The sequence below is a fragment of the Cardiocondyla obscurior genome, linkage group LG09, assembly GCF_019399895.1.
Source record: "Cardiocondyla obscurior isolate alpha-2009 linkage group LG09, Cobs3.1, whole genome shotgun sequence".
Classification (NCBI taxonomy): Eukaryota; Metazoa; Arthropoda; class Insecta; order Hymenoptera; family Formicidae; genus Cardiocondyla; species Cardiocondyla obscurior.
Genome location: NC_091872.1, coordinates 6,191,655 through 6,218,207, shown reverse-complemented (window position 1 = coordinate 6,218,207; position 26,553 = coordinate 6,191,655). Strand labels below are relative to the sequence as shown.

General features: G+C 34.4%; 4 protein-coding genes across 7 annotated transcripts; 1 reads left to right on the top strand and 3 right to left on the bottom strand.

Annotated features, from left to right (window-relative positions):
• Window positions 1-72: 72 nt before the first annotated feature.
• LOC139105736 (uncharacterized) lies at window positions 73-12,553 on the bottom strand. Of its 2 annotated transcripts, XM_070662000.1 has the most exons (4): window positions 9,943-12,553; window positions 4,698-4,894; window positions 2,759-3,064; window positions 73-2,686 (listed from the first exon to the last, which is right to left on the bottom strand). In XM_070662000.1, the coding sequence occupies exons 1-4, from the start codon at window positions 9,962-9,964 to the stop codon at window positions 1,118-1,120; spliced, it is 2,094 nt and encodes a 697-aa protein (XP_070518101.1). In that variant the 5' UTR covers window positions 9,965-12,553; the 3' UTR covers window positions 73-1,117. The 2 variants fall into 2 exon arrangements, with proteins under 2 accessions (XP_070518101.1, XP_070518100.1); XM_070661999.1 differs by having other exon boundaries at window positions 73-3,064.
• Window positions 12,554-13,896: 1,343 nt separating this feature from the next.
• On the bottom strand, window positions 13,897-19,775 carry LOC139105850 (uncharacterized). 2 transcript variants are annotated; one of them, XM_070662161.1, is made up of 8 exons: window positions 19,293-19,775; window positions 18,890-19,051; window positions 18,535-18,815; window positions 18,005-18,344; window positions 17,227-17,463; window positions 15,802-15,944; window positions 15,530-15,627; window positions 13,897-15,316 (listed from the first exon to the last, which is right to left on the bottom strand). In XM_070662161.1, exons 4-7 carry the CDS (start codon window positions 18,077-18,079, stop codon window positions 15,540-15,542), a joined length of 543 nt encoding a protein of 180 aa, XP_070518262.1. In that variant the 5' UTR covers window positions 18,080-18,344; window positions 18,535-18,815; window positions 18,890-19,051; window positions 19,293-19,775; the 3' UTR covers window positions 13,897-15,316; window positions 15,530-15,539. The 2 variants fall into 2 exon arrangements, with proteins under 2 accessions (XP_070518262.1, XP_070518261.1); XM_070662160.1 differs by lacking the exon at window positions 13,897-15,316 and having other exon boundaries at window positions 15,335-15,627.
• A 70-nt stretch (window positions 19,776-19,845) lies between these two features.
• Window positions 19,846-22,156, bottom strand: LOC139105848 (tRNA (guanine(10)-N(2))-methyltransferase homolog). Its single transcript, XM_070662156.1, has 9 exons — window positions 22,010-22,156; window positions 21,848-21,913; window positions 21,481-21,729; window positions 21,216-21,350; window positions 20,892-21,155; window positions 20,677-20,815; window positions 20,351-20,549; window positions 20,131-20,257; window positions 19,846-20,069 (listed from the first exon to the last, which is right to left on the bottom strand). Exons 1-9 carry the CDS (start codon window positions 22,085-22,087, stop codon window positions 19,908-19,910), a joined length of 1,419 nt encoding a protein of 472 aa, XP_070518257.1. The 5' UTR covers window positions 22,088-22,156; the 3' UTR covers window positions 19,846-19,907.
• Window positions 22,157-22,506: 350 nt separating this feature from the next.
• On the top strand, window positions 22,507-25,693 carry LOC139105847 (mitochondrial intermediate peptidase). 2 transcript variants are annotated; one of them, XM_070662155.1, is made up of 10 exons: window positions 22,507-22,644; window positions 22,716-22,978; window positions 23,064-23,250; window positions 23,326-23,405; window positions 23,531-23,719; window positions 23,791-23,932; window positions 24,068-24,406; window positions 24,502-24,723; window positions 24,838-25,068; window positions 25,178-25,693. In XM_070662155.1, exons 1-10 carry the CDS (start codon window positions 22,507-22,509, stop codon window positions 25,460-25,462), a joined length of 2,076 nt encoding a protein of 691 aa, XP_070518256.1. In that variant the 3' UTR covers window positions 25,463-25,693. The 2 variants fall into 2 exon arrangements, with proteins under 2 accessions (XP_070518256.1, XP_070518255.1); XM_070662154.1 differs by having other exon boundaries at window positions 23,776-23,932.
• Window positions 25,694-26,553: the final 860 nt, after the last annotated feature.

The following is a 26,553-nucleotide window of genomic DNA, read 5'->3' as shown; positions in this document are numbered from 1 at the left end:
AAAGAATATACATACATATATAATTAAGTAAATAAAAGTCATAAAAAAGTAAAGGAGAGGAGAACATATGTATTATAAAGGACCATTTTAAAATGTTTTTATTAGTTAAAAATCTAATATTTACAAAAAATATAAATTAATAATTATTCGACTCAGCACCGTCGCACCTACTATCTATCAGATAATATCGCGCAAAACAGATTTACTACGAAATCTCTTGATTATAAATTATATTCTGTTTTTTTTTTATCTTATACAGTAAGAAGATATTAAAAAAAATTGTATTTGTATTAATCTTATATGTGCTCTAAAGAATTGCCTATAGTCTGTTATACTTGTAATTTTATAAGAACGTTTATTATATATTCTCCATTATTAATCTCTTGTTTTATTTTTTTTTTTTTTTAAACTTTTTTTGTACGGGATATATTTATAAGTTAATGTAACTTACAGTTACTCACTTATAAATAAAAAGTGGATGGCGGACTTGCACTGTGAAGATGTAACAACTAATTTTTGCATGTAATTTTTGACACCTTTACCATAAAGAATTAATAATGCTGATATATGCACGAACGTCTAAAACGTAATCAGGATTAATTTTTTTTATGCTTTTAATTAGAAAATTAATCTAGACTCGTAATACAGACGGTTTTAGAGTTTCCCTAGAATCAAAGTCAGTAATGAATAATCAGAACATTTTTGTCTTATTCACTTTACAAACTGATACCAAGAAACGAAAAAAATGATTAAATTACTAATCATAGAATAAAAGTAAATTTAAAAGCAACGATCGATATTGATATTAGTATTGAAGCAGATTTATTGGTGCAATTTGTATAAGATCGAAGCTAATTAAAATTTGAAAGAACACATAAAATAGATTGAAAAAAAAATTTGTAAACGTTGAATTATTTTAATTAGGGTTATTTATCATTGACATATTATTTGAAAGAAAATATAAAAAGGAAATTATGCCATTTGATGTAAAAGAAAAAGGAAAAAAAAATTATAAACTAATAGTAACATTTAGGTTTCTCTAAATTTGTTCATAAATTTGTTTTTGACGACAACGACGAAAACAATGAAGATGACGAAAAAAATGACTGATCATTCATTATTTCTGAGATGATTGTCTAGTGCCAAAACTATGCTCCAAAGGTACCAAAAAAGTGACTTTTTTACTACCATTTTCTTCGTCTTGTTTGAGAATGGGAGCACTCTTTCTGATAGGTTTTCGCGGTCGCTGTTGTACAACTTCTTCATACGTAACATATTCAGGTCTAACTGCCGGTCGCTGTTTTTTCAAATAGTACACGGCACCGGCGTTCTCCGGTACGTAATTCTGTTGAGTCGGTTTTACTAACTGAGGTACCGGGGTGACGCTATAACCAGCGTTAATTAGAGCGGACAACTCTTCCTGCGTCAAAGGTTGCTGTTCCTTAGGAGAAGGAATACGTACGACTTGATGACTGTTTAATTGACCTTGATCGACAATCTCTTCAACAGTAAGAGATTTAATCGGCGATTTTTTTAAGACACCCGCTTGAGAAACATAAACAGAAGACTGCGTAGGTGGAACTTTGAGTTTGTGCGCTTGGCGAGGTTGAGTAATAACAGGTTGAACATACGCTTGTTCTTGAGAGACAGACTCACTCGAGTCTGGTTTAGTCACAGATCTCGGAGAGTAAGTAGAACCGGAAGCCTGATACTTGTTGACATCGTCATTAGTAAAATAATTATTATTAATTACCGGCAGTTTAGCAGTATTAGGTAAAAGAAATTGAATGACCGGTGCACTGTCAGGATCTGCTTTCTTTTGTTCTTGCTGGGCTTTAGCGACTGCCAAAATTTCACTGTTAGCTTTGGCTCGTGATTGTTGATAGGCCTTATACAATGCTTCAGCTTGAGCTTCTGCCAACGCCTGAGCTTGTGCTTGAGCACGCAACTGATTTCTCTCGAAGGCCAAAGCGTCTTGATGAGCTTTTTCTTGAGCTTTTACTTGAGCTTGTTGCTGAGCTTCAACTTGTCGTATGGCGTCAGAATGAGCCTTGTGTTCAGCAGCTGCCTGAAGCCTTCTCGCTTCAGCGGCTTCAGCGGCCGCCTGTGCCTTCAATTTTGCTCTGTACGCGGCTTCTGGGTCTTTCGGTTCTAGTTGACCCTCGATGTGAGCTCGACCGGCTTCGCTTACCTGTTCTCCTTGTTGAATTTGTTGCAGAGCAGTTTGTTGCCTGTAATTTTCATGGTCAATTTTAATCTGTCGCAGAGCAGCCTCGTGATGTTTTTGATATGATGCTTGAGCGATTTTCTGGAAAGCTAAGGCTTGCGCCTCGGCCTGAGCTTGAGCCCTGGCGTTCGCTTCGATTTCTGCCTGGAGCTGCGCTGGGTGGGCTTTCACCTGAGCACCATCGTCAACATAATCATATTGCGGAGATGGTCTAAAAGGTTCAATTCCCTTTGTCGAATAATCTGCCGCTTGTGCAGGTTGATACTGAATCTGAACCGGCTGTTCGATCGACTGGTACGTCGCTGCCACTCGTTGCTGATGCGGATAACGAGGGGGAGGACTTGTTTCGATATGATATTGTTCAGGTAATTGAGATACTGGTGTCGCCGTTGGTTTGACATATTCTTGTTGTGGATAGGCGGCTTTAGACTGCGTAGGGATGAGATTAAATTCCTGTGCCTGATTGGCAGATACCAATTGTAATAACTCTTGCTCGAATGTACCCAGCTTTGGCGAAGTATACGATTCTACCTGATATGTAGATGCTCCGGATGGACCGCGCGGCGATTGCAATGAGACTGCACGATTTTGCGCTTCAACTTGCGCCTGAGCTAAAGCCTCGGCTTGAATCAACGCCTGGGGATGAAACTGAGGTCTTGGTCTAGGAGGAGCTACGGCGGGTTTGCGATAATTGTAATATGCCTGCTGCAACGCCTGCTGCTGTTTGGCGTAAGCTGGAAGAGGTCTACGCTGCGGCGCTTCACTGGGTCTTGCGGCATACTGCTGCGGTTCGGTCCCACTAAACTGTCGCAGGACAGCTAAATATTCAGGTGATACCTAAAATGTATATTTTTTTATTATAAACATATATTATAAACATTACATTTGTTTTATATATTAATAAAAAAAAAATATATTATAATAACGAATTGTCTTAATCCTAATGGTTTTAATCTCATTCAATGTCAAAAGTGAAATAACGGCAAACAGTTTTTAATGTCACGAACATAAAAAAAATAAAAAAAATAAAAAATTTAAAAAAAAATAACGCCCAAAGACGATGGCTCTTATTTCGGCCCACGTTAAACTTCACGTTGAACTTGATCTTACGGGTAAATGGCAAATAAATGGTCGAAGGTTACTGCTCCGTGAACAAGTAGTTCGCAACAACTCAGTGGATGAGCCAGTAACCAATAAAGAAACCGCAGTCTTGAAAGTGACTCATCCCGCTATAACGGTATACAAGGCCGTGGAGAAGGCTATAATTCTATAAGCATGCGGGATTTGATACAACTGAGAACGTATACCCGGTTGTCAGTGGGTGTGGTTGTACCGGTTCTGTCAGGTCGAGGCGATTAGAAGGCGTGCAGTAAACTTGCAAGCGTTATGCAAGCAAGCGATTGCATTCGAGTATGGCGCTGTCGAGAGATCACGAGCGATCGCGTAGGAGGTACAGGGATATCGACAAAATCTCTTTCTCTTTTTCTTAAAACCCAACTCCTTATATAGATTTCTGAATATATTAATTTAATATTGTTCACTGAATCGATAAATTAATCAACGCAATCGATAATATGAATATAGTATTATCTCTCTCTTTTTGTGTTGCTTTCTACACATTTTATTCTGATATTTCAACAATATAAATTTAGAAAATATATATTTTTTTTTAAATATTCTTGTCTCTTTAACTAGACTTGTTAACGTAAAAGAAATTATTATCACCTAAAATGTTATAACATATTATTTATGTTATTTATTTATTATATGTATATTAAATGTTACATGATGATATAATTTATTGTATTTATTATATATATTTTTTAATTTATTTCTAGTTATTTCTCTACTCAGTGTTGATAATTAGCTGGTAAAATATTTAATGTGTGCGTATATATACATATAATTTTATTTTGCTGCATATAAATAATTTTATCATATTTTAATTTCAAATTTATATTAGTAATTTCCGTTAACAAAATGAATAAAATGTGTAGATAGAGGAAGAAGGAAAGGATGAGGAAGAGAGAGAGAAAAAGAGAAGGAGGGAAAAGAGTATCCGGCATTTCACGGCTTTTGTAGTATGGAATGTACAATCTCTCGTTATCCTCGAAGTGCACTGGTGAAATGGAAATCCTCGTGCGAGTAATGAAAGCAATGGAGTCGAACTATGACTGCTATCACGTTGCATCAGAACGCCTAGATCTCAAAAGCGGACTTGAAATTATTCTTTCTCCCTTCCTTTCCCTCTATTGCTGCTATTTGCTCATTATGTTAAAGTAGAAAAATATTCTATTCACGGTTACTTAGTCAGAACGTTAGTGGGTGATAGGCGGTCAATAGTTACGGTTGATCAACGACACTAATGCTAAATATTTGATGGAATATTTATTACTGTAGTATATATCCTAAAATGATCACATTTGTCGCGTTGCGATCAAACGGATGTGCGTAGTATATTATTACATACCTCTTGAGAATCATCTCCCTGGCGAATAACATATTGACTAGGTGAAGACCCATAAATAGCGCTACTTGAAACTGGTGACCTCTTAGCAAGATCTTTGACATCGATCTCTAGTAAAACAATGTCATCGGCATTGGGCGCCGATGATACCGCCTTCTCACCAACGCCGGTCTTCTCTCCAACGGAGATTGTCAAAAGACCTGTTGATTTTAAATATTGTTACATATAAAATCTTTCTCAATTTAGAAATTTAAATATCTTATTTAATTTTAAAATTACCTTGTATGTATAAAAATTATAAAATTTACTTAATAAATGCTTTATCAACAAATATGTACACAGCACAATGTATACGCGTGTACATATATATTTCTTTTTTTATTCGTACATTATAATAGGTACGTATTGCCGACATAAAATGTATAATATCGTCTAAATACGTTTTTAAAGTTTAATAGTTGAATAATCGTATCGAACGTGGAAGTGACTTTTACCTATATCGTTCTGCCTGACCGCGAACGCTTAGAACGGTGCTGGGAAAGCAACGCAGAGAAAGTTACAAACGACGTGCGCTCAAGAAACTCTTCCCACGGATTTTGCTTTCAACATTTTCAGACATCCCGTTGTAGCGGAAAGAGATAAGCATATGAACGATTCGGGTAACGAACCTGAACCCGTTAATTACTCAGGGACTTTTTACATTGTAATGACAAAAAAATTTGAAGCAGTCTTGTGCATCAACAGAATCAATGCAATTTAGTTCCAATACCTTTGTCTCGATTGATAAATATTTCACTAATTTCGTTGCAAACTTGATGGAGTTCTAATTAATTGGGATTCTAATAAATTAAACTAAATACGCTTATTAATAAAAATAAAAGTTTAGTTTTAACTATTATTTTTAGGTGATCTTGATAGCGAAGTTAAAGAAAGTTTTTCTTTTCTTTTTCCTCCCCTCCTTTTCTTTATTTATGTCTAGGTTATCACATAAAACGGTGTAATAATATTACGAAACGCACGTTCGTGTTATTAATTTCATCTTCGACAATTAACTCAATTTATACATCATCATTTCCACATTAAAATGTAACTGTTATGTTTTCATTAGAATCGTTGATAAAAATAGTTTTAACAAATTATATCATTCTTAAAAATTCTGATTTTTTTAAATAAAAAAAGAAATTTATTAAGGAATTTATCTTAAAAAATTAATAAGTTATAACTAACAAAAAAATTTTTTTTTAAATAAATCCTTCAATTTTTTTCCTTTTCCTTTTTTTTTTTTTGTAAAAGTTATGTTCAAACGCGGTCACGCTTAAATCCTTATTTTGAAACTGCTTAGAAGAGGAAAACGCATAGGGGGAAGGGAGGAGGGCAATATGGTTAACTTTCCTTCTTTTGTTAGTCCGTGAGATATTCCACGGATGTGCGTAATTTTTCTCTCGTTGAGTAATACTACATGCGCGTCTTTAGGAGGAAACCGCAGATTAAGTAACATCTCCTATACTGCGAATACACGTACATGATTAACAAACCCTCGTGTAATTAACGCGTCGCGGAGTTTGCTTTTAACATTACTCAATTTAATATCATCAATATTGTATAACCGATTTCGTTTATTGATATTTACATTCGTTATTTTACGTTTATCACTATAAAGATTGTAAACTATATTTATGCAAAAATAACACATTATATCATTTAAAATATCAGATTAAATAAAGAGTTTTAAAGAAATATAATAAATTACCATCTAATAATAATTTTATTAATGTAACGCAAATAAATAATTAAAAAAAATCACGGTGTTCAATATATTCAGGCGTTAGATTCGAGATAAAATTAGTAATGCAGTAAGGACAATGCACAACCACGCTCGACCTTACACTTTCGAATTATCTGCCTCGAATGCATTCTGAGATCGAGATTCTTCTAGGTCATAAAATATTTTTATTTTATTCCTCAATTAAGAAAAAAAAAAGAAAAAAAATATCTAGATAAGATTATTTTGCAAAATGCACGTTTATATTAAATTACAAAATTGCACGTCTATTTTAAATAAAAAAAAAACAAAGATATAAAAGAACCTTGACTGTAATATATTCTATACTGGCGATACGCGATAATTGCTCTAACGTATATTTTGTCACATATTATTACTAGCAGTTTTCACTTTTCGTGCTACGAGCAGACTTCCGCCTCATAGTCGCGGGTCATCGTATCACCCATTCCGAGTCGTCGACCTGTGATTTCCATGCATTGATGCATGCAAATAAGATAAGAAATATATACGAATAGATCAACGTTCCTAAGTTATAATTTTCCAAATATCCAGATCCCCCCCTGCCTGCATTATTCCCATATGCGGTACGCGAGAGTGACGCGAGACAACGAAAAGTTGCTTAACGCACGACAAAATACCACTTCGCTATTATACATGTATACGTAGCGATCTTGCCTCTCCACTACTTTCGGTTTTCAAGTCAGTTGCAGTCGTAGCTGCAGCTCGGTATTATGGTATATTGGTTAGAAAGGCGATACCGTTCGTTCACGCGCTTTATGTTCGACGTCGATTTCTCAATCGCAAACACGTAAGATTTTTTATCTCGTCTGACGTGATCGCCATTATTGATTTGTGTTACTAAAAATATTTATATATATATATATTTATAAAAGTAATAAATAAATGAATTTATATAAGAGTAAAAGTAACATCGATGGCGGTTATTCGATTAGTGCTGATAATGATTATATTGTTCACCGCGAATGAGATATATATACATGAAAGGAATTATAATAAAATATAGTAAAAAAAAAAAAAAAGTATAATTAATACACAAGAGAATTAAAGAGATCTATCTTTAATATTTTCTAACTTATCAATGTGTGAAATATGTAATTTATATTTAAAATTTTGAAAAATATATAAATGCAATAAAGATCTGATCGTGAGCCGCATGTAAGTAAAAATTTATCTCGCTACCGGAACGGCGACGTGGAAAATCTCGATAACGTACAATAATAGTCTAGGAAGGAAACGCGTTTCTTAATTCGGTATTTCTTTTTTTTTTTGTATACGTTAAGGAAAGCGAGAGATTGTAAAACAAAGATTTGAAATCTCATTGCGGCATTGTATCAATGTGTCGAGGAGGAAATTAGATAAAGATACACTCCGGCTTCTCGCGCGATTATTATTACGTTGGATTTCTTTCGAAGATGAGAAAATTTGATAGCTTTGCTTTATGTGAAGGATGTTTCGCGGGCAGTGTCGTGGGGTGTAAAAATGCTAGGAAATATCATAGAAATAGAATTGCATAGGAAATGCGCTGAATAGAAATCGACAAGTTCCAGGACGCGGTCGCTTTTTGTGTAAACGCGTATCAAGGAGAAGTAATTATCTATCGATCTAATATGCATATGAACGTGATGTCATCACTGAAGAAAATAATCTCGCAACAGCAAACGTTATCTGGACGTAAAAAAAATGTAACCGACATAATTAAATGATTAGCAAATACTTTAATACGTTGTATGTTTTGCACCTCCCTCTCCTTGTAATTAAATTAAATAACAGAAATAAAAATTATGATATTAATTTATGTTGCTATTAATTTTATGCACGACAAATTAATGTTCTGGTAAATAGAAGAACTAGTGACAATTTTTTATTGTAACGTCTAATGTAAAATATGTATATGTAAAATCATGGACTCTACCCGAGTATACTACGAGTTTAACAAATGCAGCTTCTCGAAAATCGGTAAAATCAGCCGATAACCTGGAAATTCAACCGTAATTCGTTGGAGATTTACGACAATTTATACGTAATTACCTCTCATTATAGTTAATTGGATCTGCTCCCATCTAGGAACTTTGCACAATCGAATTGACTTTCCCATCTTCGAATAGGTAATGACGACATTTCACTTTTGTAAGGCTCTTTCTTCATTCTCATATCATTAGTTTCGAATTTTTCAATCTTTGATTGAAAATTATTTGATAAAAGAAGCTCGTAATAATTATTAATATTTCTTTATCAGGAAATTAGTATAATGTAACGTTTGCATGTAGTACAAGACTTTATACCTAATCGTGCGATAAATAAAACTGCACTTTAATCAAAGTAACCCCAAGGGAAAATTAAAATAAATATCTAATCTGATATAATATTTTTTTTGTTCATGTATCAGTTCGGCTATCTCGATTCTCGTTTAATTAATTTTAAAAATGCCGCAAAAAATTTTTATCTAGATTTTGATATCTATTCGTTCAATTCACTCAAACATTTGGATGCAAAATATTGTTAAAAACAGCTGTACGAAGTCTCGTCGAGGAATGTCAATAAAATTAATAATCTCAGTTTTTAATTAATTATAATTTTGAGAAAAATTTTACTTTCTTTAACTTGACAATAAAAAATTATTAAAGAACTGTTGCGGTGATTTTAAAATATTAAATAGAATACGCGTAACGATTCTGAACTTTGTAAATAAAATAAAAAATGTTACGAGATACATATTTTTTTAGCAAAAGTACTCAGTAAAATAAAATATTTATTTAAACAAAAATAACTCTTCAAAGGAATTTCAATACGCGTATATTACTTCATTCAAATGTATGATTCTTTGTTTAGAAGCTTCGTTCAAGATTAAAAAATTGTATCAGTACATTTAATTTCAACTAAATTATTTTTAAATTAATTAAAAATAAAATAACCGAGTACCGAGTGTAAAACAAAATTAAAAAAAAAATTTTTTTTAAGTAAAAATTAACTCAAACGTTTTTGGTATTTTTACCATTTTAAAAATATATTCCGATATGTTATTCTTCGTTAAAATACATAAACGTAAAATAGCATTTTTTTATACTTTTCTGCAGAAAACACCAAAGTACTTTCGCGGATGTGATATATTTTTCGCAGCGCGTACAGAAAATAATCCAAAATGCAAATCTTCTTTATCCCGTCGCAAAATGGTCCCTTTTCAGTTGCAAACTGCAGAATCCAATTTCCTCGCACAGAAGTTCACACCCGCGTTTTAATTTTTTTTTTTTTTTTTTCTTTTTTCCGCGGTAAGAAACACACGCGCGCAGATGATCGCGCCGCACGGTACCCGTACACACTCCGGCAGCGTATCATCCGCAGGAAAATAAGCCAACGGGGGAGGGTCGCCGTCAACACTTTTACCGAAGCACCCTGTCGTAAAATTTGGTCCTTTTGTCTTCGAGAATGTGACGTGATCGCACTCACCTGCGAAGATAAGCAGCCACATGGTGAGAGCAAATGAGAGTGACGGACCGTCGAGCGAATGTTTGGTGGAAGTGGTGTTGTAGTGGCTTTATAGTCCGAAGGGAAAGGCCGCGCCCGCGCTACCCGGACCAGGTGGGGTTTTCATATCCGCTACTTTTCCGCGGCATATCGCGCACTCGAGCGCGCACTCGAGCACACATTCGGCACATAGAGGCATAAGTCTCGAGTCTGACTCGTTCTCCAATTTTTCTATTTTTTTTTTTCTTTCTTTCTATTGTTAATATTTGCTACGTGTTTAAACGAGGATGGAAGACAATCTAAAGTTCCCTATACTTGTCAACGAGACAAAGGGTACAACGCCAATCTCGTCGCCGAGGTCGACTCGCGACACTAGCCATTACTCTCTTTTTTTTTTGTTCTTTTTTTTTCCAGCCCAGTAAAAATAATGGGCAATAAAAACTGAGACTACGTCGAAGTACCTACTCTCGATGCCACGGGTTTACCTTTGGATACAATTGCGATCGAGTTCGCTCGGTTTGATTTCTAAACTGAATCGGCATTGGCATGGCACATATCGCAGTGATTGCGCCATGTAACCACACTCACTTTGCCAGCTTTCCTCCTAAGACTTTTCTCATAGCGTGTCGTAGATAGGTATTGTATAAATTTACGTTGTATAAGTTATACAAGTAAATTCGCGCGATGCACGTGTATATACGAGAGCTGGTGTGACTAAGTGCACACGAAAGATACCAAGTACGCGGCCGCTTTGCTCGCTATAAACGTTGCGCCGTGACGCCGTGGGAAAGAAAACCAATTCCATCGCCGTGCGTCGTCGGAAGAGAAAAACGACCTCGCGATATGGATTACGAGATTATTTTAAAGGACGGTGTCCTCTTGAATAACCAACCGATTTAACGTGATCTACTTTTAAAAGGAAAGTAAAAATAAAAAAATAAAAATAAAAAATGTAAATTAAACACGTATTCTTGCGTTTCCCATTGTTACTATATGTATATCTATTAATAAGCCTCTTCCTGTTTAATCGAACCCATCGCGTTTCAATTATAGCGAGTTTATTTCTCCTTATTTGCAGTCAAAGGAGAAAAATACTTTCGGAATTAATATATCCAGTTCGGAAAAAAAAAAAAAAAATTAACAGACCTTATGCAACGTTGCTTTAAATATTTTCAAGATAGAAGATATTAATACGAATGACGAAATATTTTCTTACTAATATATTTACTTGCTAATGGTACTTTGAAATTACTTAGTCCGCTATGTCCATAGCTCTCGCATTTATGATTAAAATGTTTTAATTTATCCCACGCACAAATTTTATAACCAGGTCGATCATACATACGGGTAGGAAATATTTCGACGTCATTGCAGCGTATAGACACACACCGTTTGTTCTTATACACGTCATTTCGTTATTCAAGCGTGATACACGGCAACAATCGTTCCGTGCGTAATCAAACGGCTGCGTTTTGTGCAATACATTTTATAATAGGTATATATCCGGGTCTCAAACGATAAAATCTGTCGCGTTGTTTGAATCGTATATCAATCTTGGTAACGTGTTCGTACGACGGCCCGGATGACCGTGCAAACGTGTGAAAATGTGCGCAATTTTTAAGACATTAAAATAAATACATTTTCGAAATTTTAAGAAAATTTTAAGTGAGGCCGTTATACTAAATATATATTTACCGATTCGGATATTAGTTAATTAAATTAATACTTACAATTGGGTGATCTACAGCCGACGGCGTGTTGCAAGTTCACTTACATTTGTTTTTTTCGCTTAGGTTAGGTTGTTTTCCATCCTTCCTTCCGTCCTTCCTTCCTTCCTTCCTTCCTTCTTACCGTGGCAGATTTCTGGACTATCTTGACGTGTTGCAGCACTTTATATCACTTAAAACTATGTTACTCTGTCCTGCTTTTTTTTATAATCACTATCACTGACACTCAATCGAGAGACGAACGACTGGAAGAATGACGGATTATCGCGGCGATTTTTTTACGATTAGAATTATGCACTCTCGGTATTAGTAGCGTTGTTTAATTCTACCGGGTCGTCCTCGATCTCGACACAAGAAACTGGCTAATTCTCGTCGGCGGAATGAACGAAGCTGCGTTAACAGCGAATGAAACGAGCAGCGATATGTCGAACACCACGATAAAATGTTCTCCGCGCACTTTGTTTTCCTCAAGTTCATCAAAAATCTCTTGTCCAAAACGGATTAAGAATCTCCGGCCGCGAGGAAGAAGACGGACGAGGCGGATCACACGCTCTAACAATGGCGATCGCCGGAATCCGTTGAACGTCGCTGAAGGAGACGACGAGTGTGAATCGGGTTGGTAACACCGGACGCGCAGCACATTTCACGTCGGACGCTCCGTGCGATACACCCGCTACGTAACCCCATCGTTTCGAAGTACTTTTTCGAGATATGAAACGAAGCACAAAACGACGATCGGGACGACTCAGACGTGCAGAAAATGATTGCCCGTTCCCGAGTCGACGACGTCGACACTTCTTTGTATGCGATGCTTCCTGTCCGCGGTCAGAAAACACGCATTAGTTGCGGAACGATTAAGAGCACGTCCTCACGCCCGGGCTTCCGCAACTAGACTGAAGTGACCCGTTAGAGATTTCGGTCCTTAGAGAAAAAGAGACAACCGCGTAAAAAAAGAGTGAGACAGTCGATAAGTTCGATCGTCAATTGACCGTTGTCCTTCTCGCGCCGAGTACCCGAAGCAAGCTCGAGTTGATCTGTTTACGTTCTTTTTATGCGCTCGGCGAGCTCGAGGAGTCTTCTCCTAAAACAAACAAATCAAGCGAGCCCACGCTCGAGCATATTTTTTTACTATTCTAACATAAACTCAATTCGACCGTCACTTTCAAGATCCCAAATGCTTGCAATTAGAAAACTCATGTCCGACCAAGCTCCATAAAATAAATAACTAAATTAATTAACAGCAAAATAATTAATCACGCGTTACATTAATTTTGTTTTTTAGATGGGAAGATTCGTGAACGACACAACGGTATATGTATATAGGATATACACGTTTATTTCCACATAAATTACCTGCGAATACTCTTTACCGAACCACTTTCTAATTGCATTTTGCTCAAGCTGTTTCCTCCTATAGTGGCAGAAAAAAAAAATGTAGGAAAGGATTGGTAGTCTTCGTACTAATGTACTATTTCATAATTGTATCTACTTAATCATTAGTTGTAATTTGCGATATGAGTGACAGAAATGAGAGTCAATTGCATGCGAGACGTGCTTTACATCTGCGTGTATGTACATTGAAAGGCAGAGATGGAATTTGCTATGACGACGGTGGTTAGCGGCTGGCGGCTAGCGTACGTGATTTACACCCGCTCGATCCTCTCCCTCTCCCTCTCCCTCACCCATCGCGATGGGGGTGTAGTGGAAGGGCGTCTCAGTTCTCGGTTTACGGCGCTCCGCGGCACATCTACGTACGCACTTCGTGTGAGATTCGACGCACACCACGTTACGTACGCAAGCGTCGTCGCCGCAGCACACCATATCCGCCTTTCAGTGTACTGCGTGTATTACTTATATTATATATGTGACCTCATTATTAGTTTACGTGTCACCAAATAGATTTATTACATCTCGTCGTGAAAGCGAGATATGTATCTATACATATATTTTTACTCGGAATGTTCAACAGCTCACTCTTACATAGCTATAAATTATTAAAAAATATTAACATCCATATAGGTAGATTACAAATAAATAAATTATTTAGCTGCGCGACGAAACAGAAAAGCACATTATATTAATTACAATTTAAAGTACGTACAAATGTTTCTAGATAAATATTAGCAAGACTCAGATAACTGAACTAATAAAAATAGCTCGTTGTTAATGGTTTGGCATTACGGTTAACTATAAAACTCTTTCGCATTGCAGTTCCGTTTGTTAATCCGGTATTCAAGGTGTTGAGTAAAAATTGTAGAGAATGTTACAAATCCTTGTGAGAATTGTGTATTGCGTGTGTTCAACCTATCTACTTATCTATCTATCTGTCTGTCCTTACCTACTTCATTATTAGCTTTGAACGGCCTAGAGAAAGGGTGGCTCTTATCCACTTTGCGACTGATCCCCGCTGCAAAAGACATTCACAACCTTTCGATAACGAAAGTAAGACAAGTAACGTCCTTGACTTTACTTCCTAGTCGACGCCTACGTAACACCTTACTTTTGATTTTCGCAAGAGCTCGCAATCAAGTTTCTCTTCCTCAACAGTTTAAACAAAGTAATACACTTTTGATGACGATCTCTTAATTAAACTTCTAACATTCGATTTCACACATACACACACAGGAAATTACGCTTTACATAGTTACTTAACATTTTTATCAACAGTATTAGGTGTTTAAAATAATCTATTTATTAACCCAACTATAAGATTATTATCGAGTCCAAAAGTAACCAGATTATTTTCTCGGTGCGTATATTATTATTTAAGAAAATAAAAAGACAAGATTTGATCACCATAATTAATAAGTCAAATGTTAAAATCTTTTACAAATACCACTTTAATTTTAACGTAGTTTTTTTATGGTACTATTTAATATTAGCATAAGGAAGAAGAAAAATACTTGTGCACTAAATTCATCAACGATACTCTCTCTGAAAGCAATGCTGGTCGAGTCGCCTTAGATCGGTATCTATAACTTTCATCCTTTTCGCTAAATAATTAGTGGCAATCGAATGTTTACGTGTGTGCATCGAGATATGACCATTACCAACTAGAAAACATGCAAACATTTAAATGTATGCGGAAACCAGAAAGTCTCCGCTAAGATTTCACGAGACGTAGTACTGTAATTAAATCATTAAATGCACATTGACGTCATATATGTAAGTCAATGTAACGGAAGATTACTGTGCGCAATTCTGCGTACTAAGATGCCTTATAATTTTACAAATATCTCTAACGAATAATTTTTCCTCTGTAAAATAATTTATATTAATTATTTCGCGCTTTGCATCATAAATATGTATTAGCTTTAGCAGTTGTTTTACATTACATTTACGCTTATGTAGTTTTCATATATTAACTCTTTTCATCGGGTTATTATATTTTATACAAAATATGTATCAAAATTAAAATACCAAATCAGAAAAAATTTGATTTTAGGTAAAAAGAAAAAAAGATCATTAATCCATGTCAGTTTCTCACTCTTACTCACGGCGTACTTTCCTTGAGATATCTTGCAATGTATTTATACCTTTCACTCAATATTCTTAATACTCGCCTTCATTTCTTGTTGAATGTCATTGACTGAATGCCGCTTTTCATTGACAAGGATATAAATTTAAACCTAAAACGATGGAACATTAAAAATTAAATTTAGGAAAATTATCGCACTATAAAGAAATAACCTGCATTTTATTGCTTATAAAAATCAAAACTTAAATCTCTTATATTAACTGTCTATCTTTTTATTCCTATTTTGACAAGAGACACACAGTGAATATTATAAATAAGATTTATATAAGAAATGTTGTGGATAAAATATATCAGCTATGCATACTTAATTAAATTTAAAGTACAACGATTTTCAATCGATTACGGATTGCATCCTTTGTCTCCTTTGGTACATATGGATTCTTTAATGGGTCAGCGTTTACCCTGTGAACATAATAATACTAGTTAATGTTGAGCACGATTAATAATGCCAAAGAATATTACGTATTAAATTACATTTACAAAGTTAAACATTATTAAAAAAAAAAAATGTTACGAAAGATTATTTACACATTCTGTAAATACATCATTGCTTAGATTATCCTAAAGAAATTTTACCTGTAAAGGGACGGTGCATCGGCGCAATTAACATTATACCACCAGTCGCAAGCAAATTCCTGTTGATTAAAAAGTGTTCCATTGGTGCATAAAAAGGAAGCACCTTGATGCCCTTCACGCCCGTCATGGCAAACGTGATATGCCTGTACATACATAACATATTTTATATCGTATATTACACATATTCACACAAATAAAAAAAGTACATGTCTATGTATACGTTAAGAATGAAACGGTTCATAATAGATATTCATAAGAAGTGAAGCCTTGTGTGAAATTTATTTTGCACAACGGGAATTTGTATGTGAATAATATAGGATGAAGAAAGTACCATTTCTTTTTGTCTTTCTCTCACTCTCTCTCTGATGCAAAATAGTCGAATGAGACTAATATGATGCTTTTCCATTACATAAACATCGTAATTAGAGAATTAATGCGAAACTGGTTATGCAAGTTTACTGAAAATAATAGGAGCGACGTGAAACGGTTGGAAAAAAAAAGGAAAGACGTCCGAGTTAAGGAAATACAAAGGAAGCGAATGACATTCTTAAAAAGGAAAGTTTAGCGCGCGCTCTGGAAATCAAGTTGCGATGCATGACGAAGGATTCGAGTCACGTAACATCATTTATGTCAGTACGTTTTATTAATTGTGAAAGAGTCTAAATAAAGATGTCTCGTATTTTGCTATATGTTATCTTTAAGACAATTATCGCTGTAAGCTTCTAGTGATTTAACGAAGACAAATGTCAGAGATAATTCAAAAGACAAAATAACTTTTGAAAAATTATGAAAATTATCGGAAAAAAAAAAAAAAAAAAAACGGTACAAAGTTACATTTGGTGCACCTCGACATACCGAGAGAGGCTGAGTCAAGCTCAATTACGATAATAATTTGCCAAGACTGTTCTCCTGTAGAGTTTGTCTTTCACTAAGGCGAAAGATTGGTTCTTACTGCGTTGCCTTGAGGTTTTAATAATGCCAGGCCGTTCTCTTACATAATAAATCCGCTCTACTTCGACCGCGCGCGACTCATGCTGCTTATGCTACGCGCGATCAAAATCGCTAAAATCATTTTACCTATCTCTCTGGTAGCTTCATTGGTTTTGTACGGTAGAATACCATACGTACAATATCGCGTAAAAAAAAGACATTAATTTATAACTATAATATTAACAACAAATATCTGAATTTCGATTGGTTAACTTTGTCGATCGTAAGTAATTAATTTTATGTCGTTTGCTTCAAATATTTCCTTTTACATTTGTCAAGTGAATGCCACGCATTTATCCCTTTCGTATAAATAAAGTCATAACTTTCTTATTACCGTCATTAATTTGTTATCGAAAACTTTTCATATGAAACAAATTATGGTCATTTTCATAAAAATTTATACAACATTATGTGAAATAAAATGTAGTAGTATACCTGACAACCGGTTTCTACGTTTGCGTACATTCCTGGTACAATTGGAACGTGTGCGCAGGAAAAGCTCGTAGGCGGTACGGTGTGATACATAGGATAATCTATTCCAGGGATTCCAGGAATCTTATTAAAATCTTGATTTTTTTTCGGCTCTTCTTTCACGACAATAGGCTGATGAAATCCCACTGCCGGTTGAAAATTTGGATATTCATCATAATAATCGTCCACGATTATTCGTCCCTGCAATAAAAATTAACTATTTATTATCGATTTATCATTGTTGGAAAAACTAAAACAAAATATTACAAATTATTGGCAAATATAATTACATCTAGAAATTTATGTGCTGGATAGACAGACAATTATAATTAGTAATTATAGAGTTTACTTGTAATGCGAAAGAGAAAAAAGCAAATTGTTGTCAGCTTTAATTTACTAGTATAGATCGATACTTCTAGAAAAAAAAAAAAAAAAAAAAAAATACCCTTATTATAGGTCGTTCGTACTTAATATTTAAAAGTCTTTTTCATAAAATGCATATTAGAAATAATTATTCCGAGTCACAGTTCTTTGCAACGGATATGTTTCTCGTTATTGTTTAAACATCAGGAAAATATATTACCTAAACACAGAAGGTTAACAATAATAAACGTTAAAGATAGCTCGTTCATTCAGTTATAGTTTAAAACATATAACCAAGATTTAAACATATTTTATATAAAAATAAATACATTTTTTTAAACATGGAATTATGTTTATATAAAAAAAAATTGAAGTTTACCTGTACAATAGGCGAACGGGGTGATGCCACAGCGGCGAACAGAAATATGGCAAAGATACTACGACTTCCCGACATGACCGCACCGAGTTTGAATATGAACGAAACTGGACCAGTTTCCGCAGTAAAGCCGTGCTAGGTATAAGAGACATTATGTCATATAGAGAAAGAGAAAGTCTAAACCATACATAACGTGAGAAGTTGAGCCCCTTCCATTATCATCTTAAGAGAGATAAACGTGTCATTGCCGGATAATTATACATCACAAAGCAGAAAATTTGGTTCTCAAACTATAAACTGTCGACACCGTCGGAATTGTGTGAAGATTGGTATTCTACAGTACCTATAACAGAATAAGACTTAAAATAAGTTTTGTCTCACAATTATGTTTCTCTTTAAACAAGATGTTAGTGATAAAAAGCTAAACAGGTGGGGAAAAAAAAATGTATAAGTTCCACATTTTAGAAAAGTTAAAATGTTTTTAAATTAATTTTAAAAAATTCAAAAATCTTTAACACGCTTAAATTACTTACATAAAAATGCGAAGAAGAAAAGTGTCGTCCGCCGAAATTATACGAATAAAAACCGCAGCCGGTTCGTCGATCGTTTTGGGAGTTCCGCGAAGTAATCGAGCGTTCTTCTTTTATATAAAAATTTTGTAACGGGAGTGTCGTGGACTATCATGCGAAAGTGTTCAATAAATTATTAATTTTTGTGACAGTAATATATCGGGCGCGTTCGCGAGTGTCCAGTGCGTGGAGGGATGACTCGACACGTCCCATCTGAGAGGATGAGCAGGCTCGGGACGGGCATCCTGCATCAGCGGAGCAACTTTTAGGTTAGCATGAACTTTGTAAAATTAAATCTTTATTAAAAAAAAAAACTTACCTTTTTTTTATTTATTTTATCAACTAATATACTGGCATGTCTACATTGATATTTTTCATTTTATGTTACAGTCACCGGCGGAACTCTACAACTCCGCTGAAGTTCATGCAGATTGGTAAGTAACATAATTTTTTCTTTTTTCGTAGTTCGTAATTGGAATCTCTGAAAAAATAGCACGCATGGTTTCTTTCAGGCTACGTTCCAAAACGTCTTCTCCGAGAATAATTTTACTCGATGTCCATTCCGAAACTGTTTTCGAAACGGTTTCGTAATGGACATCGAGCAAAATTTTCCTCGCTGTTCCTCGCAGAGGACGTTTTGGAACGAAACCTTAGTAAGATTAAAAATGCAAACAACTTTTTGAAGTTACGTTCAGTTATGGAAACATTCATTTGTTACTCACGCTATGATCGCTGCATAGCTCGTGTATACAGATAAACAGTAAAGCGGTCTAGATAAGACTTGCATTATTTAAATTACGATAAAAAAAACTCAAAAATAAGATTGTGCTACAAGTGTGCATACATCTATGCACGTAGAAATACGTAGAATATTAATTAAAGATGGTAAAGATCTTCTTCTTCCTCTAAACATGACTCACGATCCCCAGAAGATGGTAAAGATGGCATAAACTATATGCAATAATAATGACCAAGTACTACAGTAGATAGCGCTCTACGTTAAAAAAAGCATCCTTCAAACAAGAGCGTCGTGGGTGGAAGGATGAAACTAACATCCTTCAAACTATACATTAAATCGTACATTTACTTAATTTTAATTTGATTTTATTTCTTTATCGATTAATTTTTAAATGTAATGCACTAATTTTAAAGGATTTTTTTTAATCAGTATCCTAAGCATTACGGAAAAAGAATAAAGTTTTGAAAATTGTAATTATACATTTCGCAATAAGAATAAAATGTATGAAATTAATAGAAGAAGAAATTAATACAACGTTGTTTTTCAAGTTGTTTATAATGTTATACAAAACTATAAGCTATACACGATTGCTCTATAGTCATCTTTCAGTAATTTCTTTATTGCTACGTTCCCAATCTTCTCGCCTTTTTGCTCTTTCTGCAGCTTTTCTCGTTCGTTTTTCCTTCCTTGTTTCTTCGCGTAATGCGAAATACTTCTCACGAAAATCAGTCAAGTTCATAATAACGCTTTCGTCAGTTGCCTATCAAAATTAAAGAATTAAAAATTAATTAGAATTAATCGAATAAAATTTTTACACATACCTCTGGCTCTTTAACTTTTTTGTAAGTTAATAATCTCCTGCTAGTATAGTTGCTCAATATTTGTTCGGAATTAGCCACCAGTTCTAAACAAGAATGCACTGGTAATTGGTCCTCTGTATATTGATCTCTAAATCGAACAGTTTAACAATCGTCAGTCATATTATTTGCTAATTAATAGATAATTGAGTATATGCACGTATGCATTCGTGGGTAAACATACCTAAACAATGGATACCAACAAACTAGTCTGCCTTGAAGTTTTAGATGTTTCGCAGAAAAACATAACAAATCTTTATATATTTGATTCAGGCCATAAAGAATCTTTGAAGGAATGTGAGAGGTAGCTTGATGTTGCTCTATTACCGGATTTATTTTCATAGTACCTATACGCTCTGTAGCTTCCCTTATACCATAAGGAGCTAAAAAAAGAATTTTTTTTTATCTAACATTAAATTTGTAACATGTGATGTAATTAATTTTATTTGTAAATCTTAAAAAATTGTTGCAATTTATATTAAAAAATAATTTGTAATAATTTATACTCACGATCTGTTACGATAGCATCTATTCGCAAATCTGTCCGCCACAGTGGATATGAAAAATCTGCTACTACGACATCGAGATAATGAGAACTCATTCCATATTGACGCATATTGGCCGCGACACCTTCGTCTTTTTCTCTCGTCTAATACATTTAATGTGACAATTATTCAACTATTTAACTGTTTTTTTTTTTTATTTATATATTATTTAAAAAATACTTTTTGCGTAATCCGTGTAGGCCTCGTGCGACCGTGAAGCATTAAAAAATCAATGTCTGTTCCAAATGTATATCCTCCAAATTGTGATGCGGCAATTAACAAGGACCCTGTTCCCACAAACGGATCGAAAATTAAGTCTCCATTTCTAATTTTCGCTTGGTTTGCCATTATCAATGACAGTTGGGGATCCATTGAAGTATTTCCTATAAATTTCCTAGTTTTTAGTGACAACTTTTGAATCAATTCTCGCTGGCCATCTGCAATCTATAATAAAATTATGTTATAGCCTATAAATAATAATTAATATACAATCCCATTACTCACCCATCTTCCAAAGAAATATTCATAGGGATGTTCAGGAATGTCATTTGGATCAAGTCCATAATATTCTATATAACATAGACTAATATCTGGATTTTTTAATTTAACTGGCCCTTCAAGAGGTAGATAACTAAAAGACTATTCCCATCATTATATGTTAATTCTTTCAAATGTATCATTAAATAATAACATTTTCAACAGATACATTATCTTATATAGTCTTAAGATCAATGCTAAAACATATAATCAAGAAATATCAATAACTTACTTCAATTTTATTTATTTTCTCACGTTGGGAGAAGTGTTTGCAAAAAGTTTCTACTACAATCTTGAATGACTTTTTCTTATCTTTGGCCAAAATCTCTGAATTTTTAATTGAGTAAGCTTTTAGAGAATTGTGCAAGTCTTTGCTTTGTTTCTCTTGTGCCCAAAGCTCCAAACAGAAACGCAATGAAATTGCTCTACTAGCAATTTGATGCACTGCATTTTCATCAGGTAAAGTCACAATCCAATAAGGCTAAAAAAAATTTTAAATAAATCTATAAATTGCAATTAAAAAAATGTTTCTTACAAAAAGAATAATGTCTCAAAAAACCTATGTCATTATATTTAATATAATGTTCATACTTCCTTACATGTTCCTTAAGCCTTGTAGTTGCACACAGATTAATGTTAAACATATCAAATATAGATTCCATTTCCTAAAAAATATTTTTTAAAAATGCAAAAATATATTCACAGTTTTGTATAAGCAAATTAAATTAATATATATTTCTAACAGATTCGTTATTACTCACAGCCAACCGAAAGTCAACGTGCTCGTGAGCGAACCAAAAGAGATATTTTTTCAATTGTTGGCCGCTCATTTTTAACATTATTTAATATCGCCAATTATTACATCGAAGCATTCGATAGTATTATTGTTGACAGTAACTTAACCTAAAAGCGCATTAGACATAAGGTTCGTAGACCGCGTAGGCGTAGTAAATGTAGACTATTTTAGATTGTTTTATTCTATCTAGGAAGTCGAGCTGGTGAAAGTGAGCATTAGGGCGATTACCACAAACTTTTTTAATTAACTTCTCGGTTATAAATACTACCAGTACAGTTAGGTTGGTGCGACTAAGGTACAACTGGTACATGCTCCGTAATTTACGGCTGCCTATTCACGTCAAGTTTAAGTTGTGTGAAAAAAAGAGAGCGTTAATCATTGAAAAGGACTTGTATCGATTTCGGAAAACTATCTCTATCTCGATAAACAGTTCGTCTGCTCACAATTACAAACATTCAAAGAATGTTACGAATAATTCAGAAACAAATTTTGCAAAACGTATCGAGCAGAAAGTTAAACACATGGTCGCCCCTTGCTACAGCATTTAATTCTACTATTAACGATGATAATCATTCGGTGCATGCAATCAAGAAAGAAACGGTAAGCTTCTAAGAATTTTCTTTAATCACAGTAATATATAAAAGTAATTATCGCTCATAATTGCTTTCAAGGGGTTGTTCGGTATTCCGGAGCTAAAAACTGAGGATGGCTTTGACATATTAAAAAATCGTGCATTGGCAGATGTGGACGTTCTAATTGAGGAAGCAACGAGCAAAGACAGAAAACGAAAAATGGTGGAGATATTCGATGAATTATCTAACACGTTATGTAAAGTAGCAGACATGGCAGAATTTATTAGAATTGCTCATCCTGACGAACGATACGTTCGAGCTGCTGAAGATGCTTGTATAACAATTAGCGGTGTAGTTGAAAAGTGAGGACATTTTTTTTTCTATTATTTTACGTTTTCAACTACTGGCACAAGTAACACATAGATTTTTTAATCTGATATTTTACAGGTTGAATACACATCGCGAGCTGTATGATTCGTTAAAGAGAGTGACAAGTAACAGAGATACTCAAGTGACATCTGATATAGATGACCATGTAGCTAAATTATTCTTGTTTGATTTTGAACAATGTGGCATACATTTGCCAGAGAAAGAAAGAAGAAAAGTAGTTGAACTTAACGATTATATCCTACAAGTAAATATTATTTAACGATAATTTATAATTATTAAATTCGCAAATGTGCCTTTTCTTTTATTATTTTCATCTTAGGTAGGTCAAAGGTTTATGGCTGGTGCAGTTACTCCAAGGACAGTCGACGCCAATGTGTTATCAGACGTTATCAGGCAGTAGTAAGTGCGGTAATTCCACTTGATTATTCATTTTATCATTTGATTAAATTCTATTATTTTATTTAAAATTTTTCCAAGGTATAAACTTAGAAAGGTACCTAGTTGATATCGGATACATTTCACAGTTTTGTAACGGAGAATGGTCAGATATTAGTACAAGGATTTTACATAGATTCTTCTAATACCGCTGTTCGCGAAGCAGCGTACAAATTGTTTTTGTTCCCGGATAAGGAGCAAGAATATTTGTTGCACGAACTTTTACACTCACGGCATTTGCTGGCAGAATATTGTGGATTTGCATCGTATGCACACAGGTAATTTTAATCAAAGTTTCAATTTTTTTAAACAAAAATAAACAATTAATTTAAAGCTTGTTATTATATAGAGCTGTAAAAGGGAGTACAGTGAAATCGCCAGACGTAGTAAACGAATTTCTTGATATCTTAAACGATAATTTGCAGCCTAAAGCGGCGCAAGATTTTCAAGAAATGCAAAAGATGAAAAATGCTGAATCGCGCATAAAACAAGTTTGTATTTATTTGTAGTAACGTTATATTTATTATACTATTTGTTTAATTATGTTAAATGTATGGCGAGTGTAATATAAATTTTCTATTCGTTAACTTTAAAGTTATTTATTTTTTAATGGATTTTTTTAATAGGAATTGATGCCATGGGATACCCCCTATTTTATGGCGAAAGCAAAAAAAGCTTGGTTAAACATTTCTTCTGCTGAACTTGCTCCATATTTTTCTCTCGGTGCTTGTATGGAAGGTTTAAACTTCCTTACACAGTCATTGTACAGAGTTAAACTCGAATCTGTTCCAGTATTATCTGGAGAAGTGTGGGCGAATAACGTTCACAAGTTAGCTGTAATAGATGAGGAAGAAGGAACCTTAGGTTACATCTACTGTGATTTCTACGAAAGGACAGGAAAACCTAATCAAGACTGCCACTTTACGATCCAAGGTGGAAAACAACTTTCAGATGGCTCTTATCAAGTATAAACTATTATTTTACAAATTTTTCCATTTACATATTTTTTATCAGTACAAGTGTAAAAATGATAATCTTATAACACCGTTCATAATTTTAGATTCCCATAGTTGTACTGGTGTTATCATTGCCGCATCCACGTTGGTCAAACCCCTGTTTATTAAGTCCGGCATCTGTGGACAATTTGTTTCATGAAATGGGACATGCGTTACATTCTATGCTCGGTCGAACAAAGTATCAACATGTTACTGGTACGAGATGCAGCACAGATTTCGCAGAAGTTCCAAGCGTGTTAATGGAATATTTCGCAAGTGATCCTAGGGTGAATATTTTATAATTTAGCACGTTATACGACTATAATAATAAAAATTTAACAGATACAATGTTCAAACTAATGTTTTCATTCATTGTCGTTATAGTTGTATTATTATTACAGGTTGTATCAAAGTTTGCCAAGCATTTTCAAACTCGAGAATCGATTCCAGAAAATTTATTACACAAATTATGTGCCTCGAAAAACATATTTTATGCCTCCGAATTGCAGAATCAGGTATTCTATAGTAAGTTAGATCAAGTATATCACAGTGGTAAATTAGCAAAATCCACTACTGAGATTTTAGAAGATGTACAAAAGAAATATTACGGTCTTCCATATGTGAAAAATACGGTAAGTATCTTTATTAATTTTTTACATCAATTCTTAGGTATAGATTCTGCATATTTACGAAAAAGTATGAAGCTGTAACATAGGCAAATACTAAAATTTTTTCTTACAGGCATGGCAATTGAGATTCTCTCATTTAGTTGGGTATGGTGCAAAATATTACTCTTATTTAATATCTCGTGCAATTGCCGCCTGGATTTGGCAAAGCTATTTTCACAACGATCCGTTCTGTCGGTCATCGGGCATTCGTTATCGAAAAGAATGCTTAGCGCACGGGGGTGGTAAACCGGCTTCACTGTTAGTGTCTGATTTTCTAAATAAGGAAGCTAACGCTGTTACATTTGCCAAATCGTTAATCAACGAAGTTGATATGAAAAATATGCGTGTGCAAAGATAAAATAATTCAACAATGTCATTTTTTATACAAATATATAGAATTTGTTCTTTTTTATTAAAAAATTATTGCAACATTTTAAATATAGAATTTTAATTAATATTAAATGTCAACGTGGTCTTGAATTTAATTAATGAATACAATTTTATCATTAAAAATGTGGAATTATTATTTTATTATAGAATATATTAAAATTTATTAACTATAAATAAAAAATAAAAATAGTGAACAGTATATGAAAAAATTGAAATAAATAGAATATTTTATATAAATCCCCTATTTCATATTTTTATATAAAAAAGCGTGTGAGACGCCAGGGGCATGATCATGTAACTTTTTCTCTAAAAGTGTATTCGCGAAACGTGAAAAAAATAAGTGTTGCGTGTGAACATGTATGTATATGTGTGATTGTGAGCTCGTATCAGACTACGTGGACTCGTGCTACTGCGTATACTAGAGGTCACAGCGAGCACGCGGTTCGAGTTCGAAACGAAAACGTCGAGGCATCCGTGCGTCGTAGCCCGTTTCTCGTGTCGAACTTAAGGATTTGAGACGGTCGGGAGTGTCGTGGACTATCTCGCGAGTGTCCAGTGCGCGGAGGAATGACTCGACAACTATTGCGTACTACTAGAAGTCACGCGAACCGCGAGCACGCGGTCCGAGTTCGAAGTGAAAATGTCGAGGCATCCGTGCGTCGTAGCCCATTTCTCGTGTCGAGTTCGAAGAGTTGAGACGGTCGGGAGTGTCGTGGACTATCTCGCGAGTATCCAGTGCGCGGAAGGATGGCTCGTCACGTCCCACCTGAGAGGAGGAGCAGGCCCGGGGGGCATCATGCATCGGCGAAGCAACTTTTAGGTGAATATCAATTTTTTTAATTAAATTAAAAAAAAAAAACTTACTTTTTTTTGTTAAACCTATGAACTAACTAGCACGTCTACATTAATATTGTTTAATTTTATGTTACAGCCACCCGCAGAATTCTACAACTTCGCTGACGCTCATGCAGATTGGTAAGTCGCAAGATTTTTTTTCGTAGTTCGTAATTGAGTCTCTTGAATCAGCGACCCGTCGTTGATCATAAATTACTCAATTGT